This window comes from Megalobrama amblycephala, unplaced genomic scaffold, assembly GCF_018812025.1.
Source record: "Megalobrama amblycephala isolate DHTTF-2021 unplaced genomic scaffold, ASM1881202v1 scaffold331, whole genome shotgun sequence".
Taxonomy (NCBI): Eukaryota; Metazoa; Chordata; class Actinopteri; order Cypriniformes; family Xenocyprididae; genus Megalobrama; species Megalobrama amblycephala.
In genome coordinates, this window is record NW_025953344.1 from 103,927 (window position 1) to 128,623 (window position 24,697).

The window sequence follows — 24,697 nt, forward strand, 5'->3', positions numbered from 1 at the left end:
TCGTGTAAGAAATGTGTAAATAAATATAAGTTTAACAAAGTGTGCATGGCATGAACGCACCAGCATTCTCACATCTGCCCACTTCCTGTTTCAAACCACAGGGGCAAATGAAATTCTCATGAACTTTGATGTTGACGTTGACAGGAAGATATTATTATATTATATATTAATAATTTTTCTGTTGTAAAAATCTAATATTACTCAGGTAGGTGTTAGGCTATATCTATAACATTTCTGCTGTAACTGCAACCAAAATGGAGCGTTTGTGCTTGAGATGCGGGTGGAAAAGTGCCATTTTTATTTGTATGCAATTAATATTCTTCAGTCTATTTTACTCTGTGGTTTTGACTGTACGCTGGTAACATGCATGTTTTTGTAGATGATGTTTTGTGGTTGGTGACTTTCTTCTGCTCTGTGCTTCTGCTTTTATGCTGGCAGAAATAGTTTGTATTTTCTGAAATCATAACCTCCAAATGATTTAGCAGATAAGAACAGATGAACGTTTATTTGATTTAGACTAAGAATAATCTTTAAACTCTAAGTACATTTGTAAATTTTAGATGATAAACATGTAACTTAGAGCTGCTTGTTTATTCTTATTTTAGTCTTTATTGCTGAAAAGTGTGGAAACTGCTGACCGACAGCGTCTGTCTCTCCTTGAAATGAGGAAACTTCCTCTTTCTTCTTTCTGTGTAAAAGTCAGATAATTTCCTGATGTGTCAGTCGAGCTGCATGAACACAGACGGACAGAAGCCACGAGCTGAAGCAGAATCTTCTCTCTTCTGCTGGATTATTGGGCTCTTCTGGAGAAATGAAGCTCATCTTTGGACTGATGCTGCTGAACACTGCTGCATGTGAGTCGACTTTCAGATCAATTCTACGGCAATTCTATTCTCACTTCTATGGCCTAGGACTTGAACTTATATGAAGGTCACATTACAGCTGTCATGGAATCGTTTATCTTGCACTTATCATTGATTTATTTTTAGATTTAGATAAATTGTGTTTTATTATTTAGATTTTATTTATTTACCCTTGCTGTATACTTTTGATTTTCAAATATATCATGTATATCATGAAAATGAATGATATACATTTACATTTGCATATAATAATTTATCAGATGCTTTTATCCCCAAGCGACTTACAAATGAGGAACATTAGAAGCAATTCATCACAGAGACAACCATGTTTATAGTATATACATTGCCAGGTTTGTTAGGCTAGATTAGGAATTAAGCAGATAAGAAGATAAATACGATTGTTTTAGTAGTAAGTGTCAGTTTAATATTGTAGTTAATTGTTTGTGGAAGTGATAGTTATTACTTTTAAAAGCTATCATGATCTAACCCAAGAGTGAAATGTGGTGGAAATGTTCATGAAGGGTTCATGAAAAAAATACAAAAATGATAGAATTCTTCTGTGATTCATGTATGTTGACTGTTGGACTTTTGGTAGACAAATTAAATAGAGAGAGAGTGTGAACATTTTTAATTTAAGACCGTTTATTAAAAAAAAAAAAAAAAAAAAAAAAAAAAATGAAGGTGCCCATTGCTGAAGAAACACGCAGAGCTGACAAATAAATCTTTGTGTTGTAAAATTACATTTTTCAAAAGCTATTTTATTTTTTAGTGTTCTGGTAATTGTAGTTGTGTCCCAAATGGTACATCTCCCCAAAGAACCTTTCAGTGATCAGTTTTTAACATTTGGACAGTTCTCAACATAACATTTATACACATATAGAGTACATATATACACTCTTAAAAATAAAGGTTGTTTATTGGCATCGATGGTTCCATAAAGAATATTTAACTTTAAAGGTGCTCTAAGCGATCCTGAGCGGAGTAACTTCCTGTTGACGTTCGAAGTGTTGTCAAACAAAACAGAAGCTAGCTAGACCCTCCCTCCTCCTCCTCCTCCTCCCCTCCGTGCTTCATGAAACAGTCATGAATGCGCATTTAAAATCATTCTTGTCGGTTATTGGCTGGAGCATGTTTATTATGTTTTGTGGTCCAGGCTGCACCAGTTTGTTTTTATTGCCGTTTTCGGAGCTTGTGGCGACTACAGAGACCGCGTTTTTTTTTTTTTTTTTTACAGTGTGTTCAGGGGACAGGTAGCTAGCGGATAGTGAGGAGATGTAAAAAATGTTTTGGCCTAAAAACGCGTGACATCGCTTAGAGGACCTTTAACTTTACATAACTTTTTTTTTTTTCAACTGTTTTTACACGTTTTCAAAACTTTGCCTCTTTTTGTTTCCAAAACTTTGCACACAAATCTGTAAATTGCACACACAAAATGCAAAATGTCTCACATCTCTTGCAAAATGAAGCACTGCATTCAAAATATCACAAACACATCTCAAAAGTGAACATTTGTATTACGTTGCAAAGACCTTTGCCATAATATTCTAGTTTTGGATATATCATATAGCCTACAAAAAGTTATTCAAAGCCTAAAGCTCTTCTTTCATGAGCACCACATTTCTGTTCAAGAATGAAGGTAATTGGCTGAGAGATGTTGAAAAATTCACAGTAAACATGAAAGCAAGATTTAAACCAAACTATTTATTTTTTACTGTAGTATCTGTGGTTGTGAATACAGTACGAAAGAAAAGAAATACATCAAGCATGGGTAGTTGGGCAGAAACACTTGTTGTGTTTGAAAAAGGAAATCAATTTACTTCCTGTGTGTTAAATAGAGAATTGTGTTTTGCAAAAAGTCGAAGGCCGAGGATCAGTGTATGGTTTTGCAGATTTGGTGTGTGATTCTGGTGTTTGAGTGTTGGGCTTCAGAAATTGTGTGAAAAGTACGAATTTTGTGTGTAAGCAGATGAAAAAAACTCTAAAGCTTAGACAGTTGAGTGCATGAAGTGTCCGACATTTCACACTTAATTCTTTCAGTTAAATTAGTGCATAAGTGCACTTTTTCTTTTTGGCATTTTCAGTGTAAACACACTAATCACACTATTTATACTATATAGCATATAAGTATGCACATTTTTTTCTGTCTTGTCTGTTTTTTTAATTGGAATATTAATATGTGAGTAAAATTTTAAATCAGACTAAAGGGCTGATCATGTGCTGATGTCTGAGATTGATTAGAGTTCAAATGTTTCAGTGAGATCAGATCAAATGTCTGTTTATTCACATTTATACTGTAGAAGTTTCATTTTATTAAAATCACTGTTTTTCTGATTTTAATTTATACTGAAAGAGTCACTAGTGCTTATTGTACCATAATTTTTGCATTCATTTGAATGTCCAACATTTAAAAATGTAAAATTTAAAACTTATTTTACAGAATTTTACAAACTAGAATAAACACCCAGTTGACAAATTAACCTCTCTCTTTCTCTCTCTCTGTGTGTGTGTGTGTGTGTGTGTGTGTGTGTGTGTGTGTTTTGTTCTTCAGGTCTGGACGTTAACTGCATTTTTAATCAGTCAAATCCCTGTCATGCAGCTTTAGGAGACAAACTCAATCTGCAGATGGCGGACACTAGTAAATATAACCTAACGATAAAAAAGAAAATAAGCAGCATAGAAGATGATCCAGTTTGTAAAATAAAAAAAGGCACAATAAAGAGGAGTGAATGTGATCTTTATAATAAGAGATCTGAAGTGTCAGTCATTAATGGGATTCTGATAATAAACGGTGTGATCAGAGCAGATTCAGGGACTTACAGATTGATACTCGAAGACTCAGACGGCAGAGAAACATCTGCAGATCTTCAAGTGATTGTTGAAGGTACAGTAACTCTCTCATCAGACTCATTACAATCTCATGTTCTCCAAAGATCTCACTCTCATGCAAATCAATGAAAATAATAAAAACTGTGATCAGATTCTGGGACATAATATATATTAGTAATTTAAGATTGCACAGAAACATCTACATGTCTTCATAAAGAAACTCATACTATAATTAGAGCTGTAACCACCTTAGAGGACGGCAGTATATTCAGATAATTGTTTGATCAATATGTGTTAACAACAGTTTTTCATTTTTAATATAGCAATTGTTTAATTGAGTTGCTGCGGTTTCTATTATTGTTACCATTGTTATGAATGAATGAGGCGCTTCAGTGTTTAACTCTTAATAACCTCATCCTGTGTTTTTCCTTCCATAGCTCCTTCCAACACTCCGATCGTTCTCGGATGTCTTGCTGTAATTCTCGTAGCTCTGGTCATCACGGCATATTACTTTTACAAGAAGAAGAATCAGATCAAAGCGACTCCAAGTCAGTCTTGAGTTCATAAAACATTCAAAAATATTATTGCAGTGCTGCTGTATTATCATCTATATCACTTTATTCACTTGTTTTGTCCTCGTCTGTAAGTGAGTTTAGATTAAAGCATCGGATTTATGAGTATATATAAATATAATGCTAATTAATCTGCAGTTCATACACAAACTGTTGGGATTCGTTCACCCAAACATCTGTCATTATCTATTCACTCTTATGTTGATCCAAATCCATACATAGAGTAAATAATGACAGATATTTACATTTATGAAAGAAAAACACCAAATATAACATCTTACAAGTATTTTAATAGAAAACAGATGAAAGCAGAAACAGTTTGGAGGCAATTTATTGATTATCTTTTAATGACTGGTAGATCATAAATCATTATTTTATGTTTTTAAAGATGCTTAATGTCAGTGTTTTCTCAGCAGGTCCAGTTTCAGACGGTCCAGAGCCTGTGAATGAACACGTCAATCAGAAGAACAGAGAGGAAGAACAGAAGAAACCAGGTGAGATTCACTTCATCAGGGTTTAATGAAGCTCAGAGCGTCTGGACTGAATATAGATAAATAAACACACAGTTTCAGGAACTGAATATAATGTGTAATGGTTAATAATGTGAAAATGCAAATCTTGCCCTCGTTGTTATAGGATAAACAGTGTCAGTCAATCAAATCAGAGATGCAAATGCTTTACTATAGGAAAGATCAGTGACTGTCATGTTTATATCAACTAAAAAAATGGTAGGATTTCACAGGTTTATGGAGATTCATGGCCTTTTTATTATCATATATGATAAAGGTTAGTCTTGATCTGATTTGCAACATTATAGAGCCGAAAATGGCATGAAACTGTAAAGTGAAATGCAACGTGATAAAAAAGCATCTGTGGCTTTAGTAAAAACACCCTGCCCTTGTGTCACCCAAAGATCAGCAGAAAATTGACCAACAGCAAGTCTAAAAAGGAAGGCGAAAGTTTTTTCTGTGTTGCTGTTGTAACACCATGTGTCACACAGTCCTGACACTGAGTCACGAAAATGAGATAAAGAGTACACAATAAAGTCACGATGAGTCTCAGTGTCTGTGTGAGAATAAATAAATAAAATCAAGAGTAAAAGTAAATGAAATACAGTATAAATAATTATGTAAATAAAACAAATAGTATAAAAGAAATGAAATACACTATAAATGTCATTGGATGGCTGTAATGATCAAACAAAAATGAGAAGTACAAACTAAACAGTCTTTAATAATAAATCCACTAGATCACCGGTAAGAGACAACTCAAGAATAACACAACCACTTTACCATAAACAATAATGGACAACGAAACAAAGGAAACGAGGGCTTAAATACCATAATCAAGGTAAAACAGAACAAGTAAAGGAACTAATTAACTACCAGACAGACTAATAATGATCAGGAACACAGGCTAAACGAGAAGACGGAAAACAGAACCAGAACACAATGAACCTAAGGGGCCGTTTACACGACACCGTTTTCAACTAAAAACGTGTTTTTTCATCTAAAAACTTTTTATGTGTTTTGGCCGATTTTTACATGGCAACGGCCTAAAAACAAACTTTTGAAAACAGATTTCAAAGTGCAAGTTTTTGAAAACACTGTTTTTGTCTCCATGTACACTGCAAAAACCCAGTACCTTTGTTTTGGTAAGCTTTTCTCTTCAAGCATGTGACACAAAGAGCCGCTCCCCTTGTGATGTAGGAAGCGGATCTTATTATAATATTATAGGAAGAGATTTTGTCTTAGAGATTAGAGATTTTTTTTGTCTGTGTATTTATGTTGCATCAACTAATCATTGCCACAATCCTTTTTTTCTGTTGCTACTTTTACTATGTCATGTATCTCTGTTTTATATTTAAAATGTTACTATGATATGCAACTGCATTCATTTCTATCCTTGGACTGGGCAAATGTCTACTGTCCACTTGATTGTGATTTTTGTTCATGATAGTCTCTCCATCAGTGTCGACTCCGGTTTGAACAATGTAAGGCTGAACACCGTTACTGACAATCCTCATTTTGGCTGCGTGAGATTCTCCAGCTTTGTTGTTGTTGAGCTGTTAAAGCTCCGCCCTCTTCTGGAGCAGCAGCTCATTTGCATTTAAAGGGACACACACAAAAACGGCGTGTTTTTGCTCACACCCAAATTTGATAAGCTATAATAAATGATCTGTGGGGGATTTTGAGCTGAAACTTCACACACACATTCTGGAGACACCAGAGACTTATATTACATCTTCTGAAAGGAGCATTATTGGTCACATTTAATCTCCACTTTAGGTAAAAATGTAATTTTTAACCATGTTTGTAGGTGACGCTGTCTTTGGTACTTCATCATTTACTATCAACATTAATGCAACAGAAATCTTGTTTATAATCTCATCTGTTCATTATCTGTCGTCTGTGTCTGCAGATGAATATGCCACGATCGACTCTCAGAACAAGAAGAAGAACAAGAAGAAGAAGAAGAAGGAGGAAGAGGTTCATTACGGAGAAGTGACGTTCACCAACTCAAGCGTTCAACAGCCGCGTCAGACGAAGGAGGACTGTGTTTACTCTGAGGTTCACACACGCTAATGAGAAACCGCTTCAAAACCCACAGACTGTGAGTCTGAATGTGTCATGAAAACACAACGCCCCGGTTTGAGCTGCTTATGATGCAACGCTGAGGTTATTGTGTATTTCTTTCCTGTGTGGGAGGAGAAAAGACTAAAGGGAGTGTCTGATGCAACCAGAACAGAAATATAACCGGACAAACACCGACTGCTGTGAACAAATAATGACTTGTGCTAAATAAATAATCGTTTGTTCTTTATATTTATCTTTTCAATTCAATGCAATTAAAATAAACACACGTGTTTCCTGCACTCTTGTTCTTCTGTTTCCTTCACTTTGTCTCCACCCAGTGAACAACAAAACATTACAAGAAGCAGAAACTGATCCGGTGTCAGTTCTGAAGCGCTGTGTGTTTCATGTGTTTCAGTGAGAGAAACTTTGAGGATTTACTGACCGCTGAACAACAAGGATGAACGATCATAACAAGAGCTGAAGCAGAAGATCACCTAGTTGTGTTTTAGTGTCTGCTGGTAGATTTGATCAACTGACTCGTAACTACACTGTTAAGAGCTCATTAAAGCTGTGACATTATAGAACAGCAATTATTTACATGTAACATGTTAAATCTAACATGCCAGTTGAAAGGGCTTTCAGTCAAATGTTACAAATGTTACAAAAGTTTCAAAATAGGAGACAGCAGAGATGACATGCACAAAGACTGGACCCTGAAAGCTGCTGTTACTATGGCAACAGACTGAAGTGTGCTGATGGAGACCTCGTGTGGTGAACTCGAGTAATGACAGAGATTCGGTACAAATGAAGGTTGTTTATCAGGAAAAAATGTTTTTAAAAACTGCAGTAATTAGGTGGTTGTACTTTTTAACTCAATGCTTTCATGCTTTCAATCACTCAGAAATGTTTCATGCAGGGCCAGATTTACCACATATCTGTGGGTTTCAAAGTGCAAGTTTTTGAAAAAGATAATCTATTTTAATGATCCTATAAACTACTATGAATGTTTGTGTAATATTTTAATTCATGGTGAGGTGTGTATGTGTGTGTGTGTGTGTGTGTGTGTGTTTATTAGTAACACTTTACAATAAGGTTTCATTTGTTAACCTTAATGTATTAACTAACATGAACTAACAATGAGTAACACATTTGATACATTATTTATTAATCTTTGTTAACGTTTGTTAATAAAAATAAAGTTGTTTGTTGTTTGTTCATGTTAGTTCACAGTGCATTAACTAATGTTAACAAATAAAAACATGATTTTAATAATGTATTAGTAAATGTTGAATTTAACATATTAATAATTGCTGTAGAAATATTGTTCGTTCTTAGCTACTTTTGTTAACATGAACTAACTAACTTGAGTTCAATGAAAATAAAATGACTTGAATTTAAACTGTTTTTGCAGTCAAAAGACGCAACTCATCAAATCTTAAGTTTATATAATATAGGCATAGTCAACTTTTTTATTTCAGAAAGCACACAAGAATTAAATTTAAACAAGTTTACAATATAAATGACATTAAAATGAACTTGGTATTGAGTTAAATTAAATTAATTAAAATGATTAAACTGTTTTTGCAATCAAAATCTGTAAGCTAGTTTGATTTTTTTTAGGCTGTTTAAATTAATATAGTAAAAAAAATTATTTTAATTCACAGAAAGCACACATTAATCATATTTAAACATATTTGGAATTTTTCAATATAAAAAACTAATTTAAATAGTAAATTATCAAATTAACTTTAGTAAATGAGTCCAGCTGTAACTCTTGTTTCCTCCTGCAGATGTCGCTAGTAACCAGGAAAGTTTCTCATCTTTGACATTTAAACGTTACATTACAGACTTATATTACAGTATTTCACAATTGCTAAAACACATTTCTTGAAACCATCACTCATTTTCTCAAAACATTAAACACAAATCCAATCTTCAAACTAATTTCACAAAACTTCTGACTCTTATGGCAAAATCAAACAAAGCTTTCAGATCATTCACACATTAAGCAAAATATAAACACATACAGATCATTCATTAGACACTACATTAAAAAATGGAAAACACAACATCCAGAACATGAGGTTACAGAAAAAAAAGTATATTGTAACACAGTAAACACATTTTGCCATTACATAAAATGTATAGAAATCACAAGTAATGTGAATTTAAAGTATACTGTATGTACTGCAAGTACAGTATTATATTCAATATTATATAGTATTGAATGTCTGTATATACAGTACTTACATACTGCAAACATACAGCAGTCTAAATGCAAATGACTAAAAGGTCAAAGAAAACTCTAAATGAAAAGCATGATACAGTACACACACACACACACACACACACACACACACACACACACACAAACAAAGTTCAGAGTCAGTGAGAGATTCATTCTGCTTCAGCGTCACGTCTTCATGTTGGCTCCGGCCTAAATCAAGTCAAGTCACCTTTATTTCAATTGCAATTTATACTACACAGATACTAGTCTAGTCTAGTCTAGTCTAGTATAGTATAGTATAGTCAAAGCAGCTTTACAGTGATAACAGGTACATGATGATCAGTAATGCAAAGAGGGTTCATTTTGGCTGTACAGCTCTAAAAGAAAATAGTGTCATTGTTCAGCTGAAGTCAGTTCAGTGTTGATTCACTTACATTGTAAAGACCATCAATTATTATGTAAATTACTGTAATTATTTTCCTCTATAAATCAGTTCTGCAGAAAACAGTGATGTCATCATCTAAGCTAGCTTAGTTCAGTTCTCATCCTATAATGTCAGTACTGTCAGATCAATAATATTGTTGAATTTTATTGAATATTGTTGAGGACATTTTCCACATCACAGGCAATATCGTCTCTTGCCAGGCAAAGGGACAAACCTGTGGTGGATCCAGCCTTGACAGCCTTGTCTCCACACCCCTTGCTCTTTCTCCTCATCATCCTCTTACACATACTCATCTTCCTCTACTTTTCAGATTGTTTCCATCTATTGTTGGTATCATCATTCAGCACCTGTGTCACCTGTGCACTCTGAACTGACCTATATTTTATACAGTTGATTTGATCACATCATTAGAAATAAGTGTGAATAATTTTGAGTCATTGTGTTTAAAGGATGACAACTGTGTTGTAGTTGTGTTTAACTTTTGCCACATGTATTCACCATTTTGCAACAAAGTGCAAAATGTGTTTTAGTGAGTAAGAATGTGTTTAGAGTTTTGCAAAAAGAGTGGATGAGATTTGCAAACAGTGTCTTAACTACCTGAACTTGTTTAAGGTTTTGCCTACAAAGTGACTGATTCGACAAATGGGTTTAGGCCACTGAGCATTGGGTTCAGAGAATGGGGTTTAGTGTTTTAGCAATTGTGAAATACTGTATTACTGAGTTTATTTTTATGAAGTTTATTTGACACAGGGGTGTCCAATCCTGCTCCTGAGGGCCACTGTCCTGCAAAGTTTAGCTCCAACCCAACTTAAACAAACTAGAAACATAATATATTATAATTTTATATTATAATTTAATAAAAAAAAAAATTGTATTATATGTATCTGTACTTTTACTAAATACTTGATTTGTACTTCATCCACTGACAAATCATGACAAATGTTTTATTTAGTAAATGGTTTATTTGTCAGCAATGGTTTCTACTCAAAGTTATTTTAATTGCGGTCGATCCTCAGTGATGCTGCAGTTACAAAAGCAACCAGGGGGATGAAAACAGCTAATTAACATTGTAACGATCGGCCCAATAGGTCGATTTTACATTGATTAAAATTGGGGTCAGATTATACTGTGTGAGAGGTTACGAATGTTTAAAAAGATGAGACTGACCACAGAAATGAATAAATAAGGTGTATTTACAATAATCACATGGAACTTAAAACAACCCGATAAAACAAGGAAAACTCAGTCTGTTAAAAGCATACAGTCCAAAGTACCATACCCTAAAACAGAATCCTAGTGTGCTGATAAAGTCCCAATGTGAAAGTGTCCACCGGTGTATTTACAAAGTCCACGGAAGTGTTAATCCAAGTGAAGATGGTGTGAAGTGCTGGAAAGGTAAGTCTTTAAAAACAACTCCCCAATCCAGCAACACGTGATAATGTTCGTAATAGAGTGCCTCAGGGATGACGCATTTTTGTAGGCAAAACCCGGAAGCGAGTTAGCATTTTAGGACTTCCGGTTCCAACGCCGTCAAGTCTATGGGTTTTTTGAATGGGTTTTTGCTAAATCGCCTGAAATAAGGTCTGTGGTTAACAAAGCCTCTAAATACTTTCACGTTTTGATCTATGACATAAAACACACCAGTTATAACCCACTTGTAATTTTTAAATCCTTTATTGTGTGTTTAAAATGGCGGTTGCTAACAAATTGCTAAAATGGACTACTTCCTTTGGCGGGGACTTTAGACGTCATCATTAAAAACGGGACATTTGGACAGCATTTCTCTTGAAAAAGTGGATAAGTATTAATAACAGCGCAGATCATAATCAGTGAGCATGTTTTTAAATAAAGTTGTTTTCTAAATAAAGTTTGAGGACGCTTGGTGGTGACGACGTTGATCCGCGACTATGGTGTGCTGTAGCCCGTTTATAGCCTACTGTTAGCCTTTTATATCTGACCACTTTATTTAGGCTTCAAAAATGTATAAATGTTGTGTTAACTTGTAAAGATTATCTTGATAGACAAAACATGTAAGTGTCATAACCCTTTGTTAAACACAGAGCATGGAAAAAATGCATAGGCTTTCAACCGAGGGAACCCGTGCACCGGGTTGGCCTACAAAAACACGTCATCACTGGGGTACTCTATGAGAGGGCGATTGTTCGTCATGCTGCCTCCTTTATACTGTTTTACTTCCTGGTTCCCGTCATGTGATCAGTCACATGACAGGCAGACCCATACACATTTAAAGACATACACACATTAAAGTACGTAAGAGGAATAAACATGTAACCCAATTAAAACTCAAATATACATAAAACCATCATGTTATATATACTGAGCGGATAAAACACGTGTCTTATGTGACAGTGTCACAACATAATACAGTTTTTTACGATTGTTTACACACTAAAATAAAATTTTCCACAAAATTTGCAAAATTCTACTCCAATGAGCAAAACACCTCCACAGATTTGCACAACATTACACACAATGTCTGCTTCACCCTTTTTGCAAAACATTACACACAGTGATTTGTAAAACTCTACACACATTTTCACACCTTAGACACAGATAAGGATTGTGAGGTTACTTCCTTGTCATTACAAAGCCCCGGATTGCCAATGACCACACTAATGAACGAACTGGATAATCACACATGTGCTAATTTGAAAACGCAGCACTCAGGTGTGCTATAAAAGGCAGCAGGTGAGTTCACCTGTCTTCAACAAAAATGGAAGGAGCTAGAAGAAGAAGAAGAAGAGTGAGAATGAAAGGGGGAGCTCAAAGAGGAGATGAAGGAGGTAGAGGAAGAGGTAGAGAAGGACTTGAAGAGTTGATAGAGCCTGAACAAAGAAGACAAGGACCAAATTTGACTCAATAAATCCGTGCAACACTTATTGACCATGTTATCAACCATGGACTGACACTGATGGAAGCTGGACAAAGAGTTCAACCAAATCTCAGCAGAAATACTGTTGCGTCAGTAATTCGGACATTTCATCGAGAAAACAGGTAAGCTAACCACACAGTACATTGAAGCTTGCTGTACTTATCATCAATATTGTTTACTGTGACATTTGCCAGTAGGCTGCATGTGTATTTTTATATATATATATATATATATATATATATATATATATATATATAATTATTTTTTATTTTTTTTTTATTTTTTTATTTTTTTACATCGGATTGAGGGTCGAGGACACCAAGGTGGAAGGGGCCCTATGTTCACTCGTGCACAAGAGGCCGCCATTGTGAACATGGTTTTGACCAATAATTGCATCAGACTGCAAGAAATCCAAGCCAATATCATCAATGACCATATTTTCAATAACATCCAACAAGACTCTCTGTCAACATTAGGTCAAATCCTCAAGGAAAAAAAAAATGCATGAAGCAACTGTATCGGGTACGATTTGACAGAAATTCAGAGAGAGTGAAACATCTGCGCAATGAGTATGTGGAGGTATGTATTATTCATCTGTCACAGCATTAAACCAAGTGGACCAGATGCAGTACATTGTCGTTTGGGACAATGTCTCATTCCATCGGGCTGCTCTGGTCCAGAATTGGTTCCATGAGCACCCTGAATTTGAAGTCTTATACCTTCCCCCATACTCCCCATTCCTGAATCCAATAGAGTTTTTTTCAGCATGGCGGTGGAAGGTATACAACCTGCGGCCCTATGACCGTTTGCCCCTCATTCAGGCCATGGAGCAGGCCTGTGATCATATCGAAGCAGCTTCTGTGCAGGGGTGGATTCATCACACGAGGCGATTCTTGCCAATGAAGACATAGCCTGTGATGTGGATGAAATCTTATGGCCTGATCCAGCCAGACGAAGAGATGAATAGATATTCTTGTTGCTTTTACAGTAGTTTTTTTTTTCTTTTTCAGAGTCAAAGTGTATGTACTTCATGCAGTAATTTTTATTTGTCTACAGATTTTTAGTTTCATTGATTTCATTGTTGATTGATTACTGTAAGTATTGAAATAAATACTTGAAATATTCAGTCTGCAGCATCAGTGTTGAGCAGTGCTTGGTAAGTTTATAGTAGGCCTATTTGTGTACATTCTCCCTATATCTCAAACTAATCATGAAGAATGTTGTGGGTTTGTCACTATTATTTTTTTATTTTTTTATTTTTTATCTAAATTATCCCTTACATAACAAAAATCTAGCACATGCTATTTCCTAAAATTAGTTTTTTTTACAAATGTGTTTATCACAGCAGTGTGAAACTGGCTGCAATAGTGTCTGATCATTGAGGACTGTGTTTGTTAAATGAAAACTAATAGCATTTTCACAAATGTGTATATGTTTTGACTGAAGTGTGTCATTTTGCAAACAATCTAGGAATTATGCAAATTGAGTGTGGTGTTTGGATAATTGTGATTATATTTTGAAAAAAAAAACTGGTTTTCAAAATTGCATGTAAACAATTGAAGACTGTAATATCTTTATAAAAATTGCAGAAGCATTAGTCAATGGAAACTTCCCATCATTATTTTTGTGTTCTTGTGCAAGACGTTCAACCTCAAACCTCTCCAGTAAATGATGTCAACTTCCTCTTCTCTCAGTAGTGTGAATATATGGTGAGCACAGATGAGTGTCAGCAGATCTTGATTGTGTGACTGAAGCAGCATCTTCTCTCTTCTGCTGGATTATTGGGCTCTTCTGGACTCTAGAGAAATGAAGCTCATCTTTGGACTGATGCTGCTGAAAACTGCTGCATGTGAGTCGACTTTCAGATCAAACTCATCTAATGATGGGATAGTGTTCTGCTGCTTTCTCTCTCTCTCTCTGTCTACCCACTCTGTTCATCTCTCTTTCCCCAATGTTCTCCGTTTTCTTTAAGTTCATATCTTTGCACACATCAACATTGTAATTTTTTTTAACAAACTAAACTAAATTTACTGTGTTTATCCAATTGATTTGTCCAATGAATTTTAAAGGTCCCATTCTTCGTGATCCCATGTTTCAAACTTTAGTTAGTGTGTAATGTTGTTGTTAGAGTATAAATAAAATCTGTAAAATGTTAAAGCTCAAAGTTCAATGCCAAGCGAGATATTTTATTTAACAGAAGTCCCCTACACCGAACGGCCAGTTTGGACTACATCCCTCTACTTCCTTCTTTAATGACGTCACTAAAACAGTTTTTGACTAACCTCCGCCCACAGGAATACACAAGAGTTGCGTTTGTAGAGTGTGTTTGTCGCCATGTCGTCGAAACGCTGTTATTTTCATCCCGCAGTCCAATCACCGGGTCTGATTCCGGCTCAAATTGATAGGGTAAAATTAAAGACATGTTTACAATAACACTGAGCGCGTGCATCTCCACGTTATGGTAAGAGGCGTGACCTTTCCGGGCAAGGTTCGCTAAGCTGCTGTCGAATCACAACACAGGAACCGCTGGCACAATCAGAACTCGTTACGTATTTCTGAAGGAGGGACTTCATAGAACAAGGAAGTCATCAGCCCGTTTTTATGACAGTGGAAACAGCGGTATACAGATAAGTAAATTATGTGAAAAATACTGTTTTTTTTTTTTACACGCGAAACATGAACACGTTATATTGCACACTATAAACACAATCAAAGCTTCAAAAAAACACGAAAAACGGGACCTTTAATGAAAACAATTAGTTTTTTTTTCAATTGCTATCAAGCATTACCAATAACACAGCAGCACACATACATCACACAATTAGCCAAATAGTTAATTTTCTGCCCAAAACCATATTTTGTCAAATAAACACAAACTCTACATTTCAAAATGCTAAAAACCTTTTTCAACACATACTAACTCTGTCAAAACACAGCAAACCTGATTCAAAATAGAGTTGTTCTGTCAAAACATAGCACTAGTTTTCTATCCAATATGAACATATAGTCAATCAAAGCACAATGACTAACAGTTGATGGCATTATGAAAACTGCATTACTTCATGTTTCAGTTCCACCTGGAGAAAACATGAAATCCATAGTTTTTTAAAATTCAGTTTCCTTTTACTGCAGTAAAAGTAGAATGCTCACATGTAAGCCTTTCTTCATTTTTTTGGTTGAGTGTGTGCATTCTTGGCAACATATCAACTATCTAAACGTGAATGAGTCATTACATTACAGAGTGTGCAGTAGAAAAAGAAGAAGAAAGTAACAGAATTGCTCAGGGCAGCCACTGGTCAGATGAGTCCCCATATATGCAGGACTTCAGTGTCCCCTTGGTTGAAATCTCTTTCTGGGGTTGGGTGTGTGGTGTTGATGTTGCCCTCATAGAGGGTTGGATGGTGTCCCCTTGGTAGCTAGTGCCCTACGCAGACCACATATTCTGCATATATGGAACAGTGGTAGTGGAATCGTTGTAGTGAAAGATTTACATTAGTGATGTCCGGTTCGCGAACGAATCGTTCTTTTTAACCGGTTCTTTTCAGTGAACCGATTGAACCGGTTCACCAAAACGGTCTGAATCGTTCCAAACAGTTCGCATCTCCAGTTCAAGAAGTTAGCAAACACGAATCCACAAATTACTAAAGTTACTCACTTTTTGACGAAAAGCATACTAGTCAAGTTTAGTCATCGGACAGTGTGATAATATAATAAATACTGAAAATATAACGTTTATTGTGCTTTTCCAAATACACCATAGCAGATTAATAGCATAAAATACTGTAAATAATACTGTACATAATACATGCCAACATGAACATAACATTTTGCACACAGATCAAACTAATGTTCAGAAATAGTTCTACAAATTTATTTTTCTATATTAATGTTAATTAAAAAGCAATATAGTAAAAGTTGTGCAGTTGTGCTTTCAAGTTATTTTTTTTTTTTAAAAGATTGGAAACAATTAGATTTATCAAACTAAACATTTATTTGTTTCATAAATAATCCATGGACAGCTTATTTAATTTCTAAACAAGGTGATATAAAGATAAAAAAATGACGTAATAAAACTACAGCGAGAGTAAACAAGCGACTCCTTTTGAATCGCTCTCGCGGTTCTCGAAACTCAATCTCGTTCTCGGGTAGAACCGGTTGCAACGGTTTTCGGATCATCAGTACACAACCGAAGAACCGCTTCTTTCGGACGTGTCCGTTTTGAGAACCGATGAGCTGATGATACTGCGCATGCGTGATTCAGCGTGTGATCTGAAGCTACCGAACAGTAACATCACAGCACCGGTTAACTAGGACAACTGATGCTATGAGAGGACTCGAATGAGGGGCCAATCTGGCGAAACGTAAGTTTATAATAAATCATAATGTAAGAGGATCATGGTTTCTGCGCTGATGAAGACTAATTTATTCACTTTATAACTGTAAAACTTTGTTTGCCCATCACTGCCTGTATATGTGTTTGGATGCTTTAGATGCAAAACTAAACTGTAAGAAACGCTTCAGATTATAATGTTTTAGTTGACTTATGTTATGATTACTAACTTTATATATTTGAATCACTTGTTTTTCATCCAGGTGGTATGAAATATTCGGTGTCTGAGATTTTCGGTGACACTGGGTGGAGTTTACATGAATATTCACGAGTTTCCTGTTTTGAGTTAAAGCGCCACTGAAAATGTTAGTGGATTGTCCTTGGATCACAGAACTGTTTTCTGTAACGTGATTGTGTTTGATTGTGTAGAATGAATTTATGATTCTTTTTTATTAATAACTGTTTATGTATGCTCAATTGTTTGTAGGTTACATTGTGTCGTGAGATATACTTTAGTAGTGATTACAGCCACTGGTGGTCTATCGTTAGGAAATGAGCCAACATCGAGTTTGTTTGTTTTAGTAGGTTACAACTGTTTTGATTTTATTTTAGTTCGTTTGAGAAGATAACTTGTATAAATGTATCTGTGGTTGCATAATAAAAGTTTCAGTTGTGATTGTGTCATTCCCTATATTGCTTTCTCAGATAGCCTGCATAACTTTAACCAGACATTATTATTTTTAAAACACATTGAGAGTTAGATTTATGTTCCGTTTATGTTTTTGACATGCATTAATTATTGTAAACCTTCTTTATCCTTTTCTGCAAAACACACAATGCTCTCTATAGTAATAGAAACATGATGAGACAGTGATATTAGCTTCCCTGCAGCACTTTCACAAGGTTTTATTTTAATGGGCTTTCCACAACAATTAAAATGTTAAAATTGAATTACAAGTGGTTAAATTGATCAGCTACAAAACTAAAAGTTACTAATGCAGGTTTTATTTAAAAATGTTTAGGCTATATGGAGAAGACAATTGGCAAAAGTGTGAGGAATATCATTGTTATGTGGATAATCAGACATATATACATACCACTGTGATTGTTCTGTCATTTCTTTAATTGCTTGCTCAGTTGGTCAATATTTTTAAAGAGACTTTATTAAATCCTAAAGTTGTGTTATTTTTTCATATTATTAGGAAACATTCTCAATCTTTTTTTCCCACAAAATGATGCATTTCATTGACAAAAAAAAAAAAAAAAAAAAAAAAAATGAAGCATTGTGAATCAGGATTCAGTTTAACACAGTGTTGATATGAAACTATATGGAACTAAATGATCAAACCTGCAGTATATTCACAATGAAATGTATTAGTTCTATTCTACAAGCTTTCCATAACAATTAACATTTTATTTATGTTAAATTAGCTGCTAAAATAATAGACCATGTAGTAATTTGCATATCTGTAATATCAAAGATGAAAGTAAATAATGAGAGTAGTTTCATTTTGAATAAAAAAAGAGCAACTGATTCTGTGTTGAAATTTTATTCACAGTCACGACATATGACATATTTAATTAGCAAAAACACTTGTATTTAAACACACTTTACACAGGGTCTTTGGTTTGGTCTGCTCTTGTGATTCCAGTGATACCAGCCTTTGCTACTGACACCTTCAGTCTGAAATATATAATAAAATGACATTACAACAAACATGTATTATTAAAATTTTTTAATACACTGTCATGTTCAAAACAAAGTGAAAAATAAAAGTGTCTGCTTTGTCTGGTGTACAGGGATATTTATTGGCAAAAGTCATATTTGGGAATGAAAGAATATTGGCTATAGATATTATATTAGTTATCACATGCGTAATTCACCGTGGCCTATTTGGATAGTCATTAAACTATATTTAAAGTACATTAACATGTTTTCTTGCATGTGTGCAATTTTTGAAACATATTACATATAGAAATTAAAGTCTACCCAGATAGAAGTGCTTCTGCAAACTAGTTCACTGCTGCATTCACCACAGGAGTTTACAATTAATATTATTATGCTACCATACATTTTGGCAAACTTTCAAAACTATATGCTTAAAAGACTCAAGGTAGGCTAATACAGAAACAACAAAAACAGGCTACTTAAAACGCTATTGGCTCGTTTAGCGAATCCTAACGACACCTCTGGTGAATCATTGGCTTTGTTCATATCAAACATAGCTAACACATGACAGACATAACACAAAATAGCTTATATATAAAATCTTGTGCATCAATAACAGTTAGAATATAAGCTTGACTTCGTTTAACGCTAAAACATAGGCTAATTACCTTTAATGTAAGCCGAAGAGCGTGCACTAACACTTTCAGTGGCGCTTTAACTCAAAACAGGAAACTCGTGAATATTCATGTAAGCTCCGCCCAGTGTCACCGAAAATCTCAGACACCGAATATTTCATAACACCGGACCGCAATAGACGACGTCATCGCGGATGACGTCATTACGTCGGAGCGTAAAAGAACCGGTGAACCGTTTTTTTCAACCGGTTTATTGAATCGAACTGTCTGAAAGAACCGGTTCGCGGAAAAGAACCGAACTTCCCATCACTAATTTACATGAAGCTTTTACTGAAATGAAAACTTGAAATTGCTGCCACTGATCAACAACAAATCCAACATACATGGCCTGTGGCAGCTTTTTTCCGCCACAGAATGAAAAAGTATAAAAGGTAATTGTATGCAATTCTATTATTTATTTTTTTTTGCAATTGTGAGTTATATAGGAATTGAGAGAAAAAAATTAGAATTGTAAGATAAAAAAACACAGTTATAGTTTTTTTTCAGTCACTAACAAGCATTGTTCAATACCGAAAGCACATTTTCAAAACTCTTCACACAGTCTGCATTAGCAGCATGAATGTTAGCCAAACAGTTAAATCTCTCCTACAAAACTCACTCAGACCAACATAACACTCATTCAGAAAACACACATTTCATTCAAAAACACTATCAACAGGAAGCATTACATCATTGATGAACTTTTTTAAAGTTTCAATGATTTTCCACATGAATCAGTTCTTCATATAGAATACTGTAACACAATTTCACTTTATTGAAAGCATTTGTAACACGAATGAATCAGAAATTAATCAAAATTTCATTTTTTTATATGAATATAGTACTTGAAAATTATAACAAAAAGGTGAAAAAAGAGGGAAAAAACTACAGGGCTGCAATGATAAAAAAAAAAAGAATAAATAAAATACATTCTACACATTATGTAGTGATATGAACTCAAGTACTCATGTATGTATTGTTTATCATTAATATTATTAGTTGTCATTTGTTAAATATAGTTCTTGCGTTAAATGTATATGAAAATATATTTGTATGTAGTACTGTGCAAGGATGCCAACTTGAACATCACTTAGACCTGTAGACGCTGGCGGGTGACGCTTAGAGGGTGATCGTGAGCCGCAGGATATAGAGCTTCATTTATATATGAAGAAGCCACTCTGGCAGTCGCTGATAACTAATTCTTATCTCTGTTTATGTGTGTTTACAGGTAAGATGAGTGATGTGGCATCACAGTTTGTGTTCATAAAATGTTTATACGTTAGTTATATGTGTTAGTTTGATGAATTTGAAAACTAATTATTATCTCTTATGTGTGTTTACAGTGTGTTTACAGCAATAAAACAATATATGTGCCACCAGAAGTCCCTGCCTCTTCTGTGTGTGCAACAATTACTGTAACAACGTGTAGTTGTTCATTATAGTAAATTACAGTGATGGTTCTAGTCTGCTCTCTCTCTTGCATTGGAGTGGGTGGAATTTCAGCTAAAATTGCAATTAGCTTGTAATGATTTTTTTTGTTTTTGTTTTTTTTTGGCTATAAAATTGAGAATATTTGAAAAAAATTACTGCATAAATGCTTGGAATTTGCCATCATTCTGTTTTGAATGTGTTTTTACAGTTTTTAGGACACATTTCTAAATACTTAGGCCACTTTTTCAAAACTCTTCACACAGTTCTCCTAACCAACGTTCATCTTGGCACAGCAGTTCATTTCACATTCAAAATGCACTAAATCTACCAAAACACTTCATTCATGTCTCAAATCAACTCATTCTTCCAGAACACTAGCAAAGGTTTTCACCCAGCAAACACACTTTGTCAGTCATAAAATACTGACCTAAAAACACTACCATCGTGTATCATTATACAACGTTTTCTTTTATAAAATTTCTTAACAAAACATAATACAGTGAATAACACTGTCTGTTGTTTATAATTCACTGCAGTTTGTTACATGAGCCTTGTTTACATAACAGTACAAAATTATTCCAAAGTTTTCCTCTTTGAATGGATGATAATGAAATTGAAAAACGAATGCTTGTGTAGGTGTTCAGTTTCATCTAATTGCTTTGATAGTATTTGATTTTTCAAATTCAGCATATATTTCATTACAATATTACTGTAGAAATGCAGCATATTTCTGTCTTATTCTGATTTGTATTATGTTATTGTTTTGAACATAAGTTTAACAGTTTTGAAAACAGTATGTAAGCATGTGCAAATTGGCCTGTACGTACACAGAGTTTTGGCAGTTGTTGTGTCTGAGTGAGAAAAGAATTCATGAAATTTGAGAGATGTAGACATTGAATGCATTTTGTGCCAAAGCAATGATAACTGATCCTCAGTTTAGTCCACATAGACTTCTGTTGTGCTCACTGTGTGAAGAGTTTTGCAAAAGTGACCTAAGTATTGAGAAATGTGTCCTAGCATCTGTAAAAAAACTAATCATTTTGAATGCAGTGTGTTAGCATTAGAAAAATGTGCTGAAAATACATAGTATTTTGCATGTTGTGGAGTACGAATGGGAAAAGAGTTCCTGAATTTTGAAAAGTGTGGTCACTGAATGCATTTTGTCTGAAAGCAATGAAAAATGGTTCACAGTTTGGTCTGCATTGACTTTTTTTTTTTTGTTTGACTGTTTCGCTGACTGTGTGAAGAGTTTTGAAAATGTGGTTTCGGTATTGAACAATGCTTGTTAGCAACTGAAAAAAAATTTCATTTTCTATTCATGGCAGAAATAAGCTTTAATAGGTTCTACATGAGTAAGGGGGGAAACCATAGAGATGCACAGTCCAGCACACATTCTTCCTACTCTCCTTTACCTCTTCTTCTCCCTTGTCCTGATCCAACTTCTCCTCTCCTCCTTCATCTATTCCTCTCCCTCACCCAGATATTATTTTCTCTCTGCTCCTCTGTGTTGTTCTTCATCCACACTGAACAAATCCAAATCAAAGAGTCCTATTTTACTGTGTGTCCATGTAATGAAAATAAATTCAACACCTGACTATTCCTCCAACTAAGATTGGAATTTTGGAATTTGATCTGCTAATTAAAAATGCTTATCAATTGTTTCAGTATTTGTTTTATATATTTTTTTTAAAGTACAGGTTTTATCCTATATTTAAAGATTGTAACATTAGGTCTTCATTTCTGACTTGCTGTGTTTAAGCATTTGCAAATAAGATGAGAAAGATCCATGATTTTGGTGTGAGGTAAGCTTACATGAAAAGAAAATTTAAGCATTTAAGTAATGTGTTAATTGACTGCATTTTGTGTGAAAACGACATGAATTGTGTTAATGGTGTGGTCACAACAGACGGATGTTCTGCTAAATGTGTTTAGAGTTTTGAAAATGTGACTACAGATTGGACAAAAGTATGTTAGCAACTGAAAAAAAACTGTAATCCCAACTTCTTGAATAAGTAAAACTCAAAAATGTACATATAACTAAATATAATAATGAGTTGAGATTTTTTAGTGTATTTTAGTGTACATCTTAAAGTTACAAGATTATAAACACTTAAAACGCCTTGGAAAATGGATCAAAAATACATCTCGATCCTCTAAAAAAGTATAAATGTTTGTGAAATATTAAAATCCTGATGATTGTGTGTGTGTGTGATTTATTCTTCAGGTCTGGAGTTTAACTGCAGTTTTTATCAGTCAGATCCCTGTTACGCAGCTTTGGGACACAAACTCAATCTACTGATGCTGGACACTCGTATAGATAACCGGAAGATACTAAAGAGAATAACCAGCACACAAGATGATCAAGTTTGTGGATTTAAGGATGGCAGAATAAGGGAGAAGGAATGTGATCTTTTCAATAACAGATCTGAAGTGTCAGTCATTAATGGGATTCTGATAATAAACGGTGTGATCGGAGCAGATTCAGGGACTTACAGATTAGATCTTGAAGACTCAAACGGCACAGAAACATCTAGAGATCTTCAAGTGATTGTTGAAGGTACAGTAACTCTCTCATCAGACTCATTACAATCTCATGTTCTCCAAAGATCTCACTCTCATGCAAATGAATGCTAATTACACACAAGGAACAGATGAATAATAAAAAGACTCAGAAACATATTCAAGTATGGTCATTGCCTCTAATTTAACTGGAAGGATTCAAAGGGTAGAAATTGACAGTATATTCTCTGAGGAAATAATTATGGAGTTCCTCAGGGAAGTGTTCCTTTTATTTCTCTGAAACATAAATGACATGCAAGCCGTTTCTGAATGTGATTTGTTTTATATGCTGATGACTGCTCTGCTGGTTTCAGAGAAGGACGCTGGCAAAACACAAGTAGGTGAGGAGCTTGAGACTGTCTCTCTGAAAATAAATTACTTATTGCATTTAGGTAAATCTGAATCTATTATTTTGGTCTAAAAGTAAACCGAACGAGACTCCTAACTTATCTATCAAGGTAGGGGACTGTGTGATATCAAACAGAACCACTGTTAATGATCTTGAATGTGCTCTTGACAATGACTGAAGTGGTGAAGTATGGTTATGAAAACTTTAGGTAAGGTTAATGCTAGGACAACATTTCCTGCCAGATGTGAGTTTTTTGGATAAGCAAAATTTAAAATTACTCATGTTTAGTGCAATGTCATTTTGAGTATGCTTGCATTTCTTGGATGTGTGATTTGTCTTATGTATGGCTGGATGAGTTCAGACAGAAATCAGACTCATTACAATCTCATGTTCTCCAAAGATCTCACTCTCATGCAAATCAATCAGATGAATCTCTGTGAAGGTTTTTATTCATGTAACACACAGTAAACACACTACATACTCCAGGAATATATGAGTAGTGTGGAAGGATGGCATTCTGCTGTGTTTGTCATGTGAAATATAGATATCATATACGTTCATCGATTGATTGATTGATTCTGTCTGTGTTGTTTTCAGAAAGTTCAGTGTCTCTGGTGTTTGTTCTGGTCTGGTGTTTTCAGATGATGTTTCTGTTGGGTCTGTTAGGAGGTTTTCACATCTACATGAGACACACGTCAGGTCAGAGACATTTATCATCATCATTATGGATTTGACATGCAGATATTAAGAGTGTGAAGATGATGATGAGAATCTGATGCTTTTAGGAAAGAAACAGGAAGATCAACAAGTGAGAATGAGCAGATTTAGAGAAGGACATGAACGCACAGCAGAAGATTGAGGAGAGCAGCAGCCGATCTCATCACATCTATGAGAAATCACTTCAGAACGGCCAAGACTTTCACATCCATCCAACATTTATTTTACACATCTGGAGTTATTTATTTATCATATATGCTCTTAGGGGGTTTCAGTTGATTTTTTTTTCTTCTTTTACATTTGAACTGTTCCTCTTGATCCGTGTCTCAGTTTTTTTTTTTTTTTTTTTGCTCTCCGTGGTTTTGAACTTCTGCTTGTGCATTTTTTTAGATGACTTTTAACATGTTTAGCCACATTCGTGTATTTTTCTTCACAAGATCTTTATCATTATAGAATATTGCTCAACACATTGTTCTTTAAGAATTGTTAATGGAGTCTGTGTTGAATTTTTTATGATTACCTTGGTGCTGAGTTAAATGAACAAAAAATAAATAATTTGAAATAAA

The 24,697-nt window shown here is 34.6% G+C and overlaps 1 protein-coding gene across 5 annotated transcripts; it reads left to right on the forward strand.

Moving 5' to 3' along the window:
- Positions 1–310: 310 nt before the first annotated feature.
- On the forward strand, positions 311–24,697 carry si:zfos-741a10.3 (uncharacterized protein LOC796591 homolog). Of its 5 annotated transcripts, none has more exons than XM_048179738.1 (5): positions 311–854; positions 22,731–23,063; positions 23,380–23,406; positions 24,012–24,113; positions 24,200–24,692. In XM_048179738.1, the coding sequence occupies exons 1-5, from the start codon at positions 812–814 to the stop codon at positions 24,271–24,273; spliced, it is 579 nt and encodes a 192-aa protein (XP_048035695.1). In that variant the 5' UTR covers positions 311–811; the 3' UTR covers positions 24,274–24,692. The 5 variants fall into 5 exon arrangements, with proteins under 5 accessions (XP_048035695.1, XP_048035697.1, XP_048035694.1 ...); XM_048179740.1 differs by having other exon boundaries at positions 320–854; positions 24,056–24,113; XM_048179737.1 differs by lacking the exons at positions 22,731–23,063; positions 23,380–23,406; positions 24,012–24,113; positions 24,200–24,692 and adding exons at positions 3,412–3,744; positions 4,127–4,237; positions 4,678–4,755; positions 6,683–7,136 and having other exon boundaries at positions 694–854.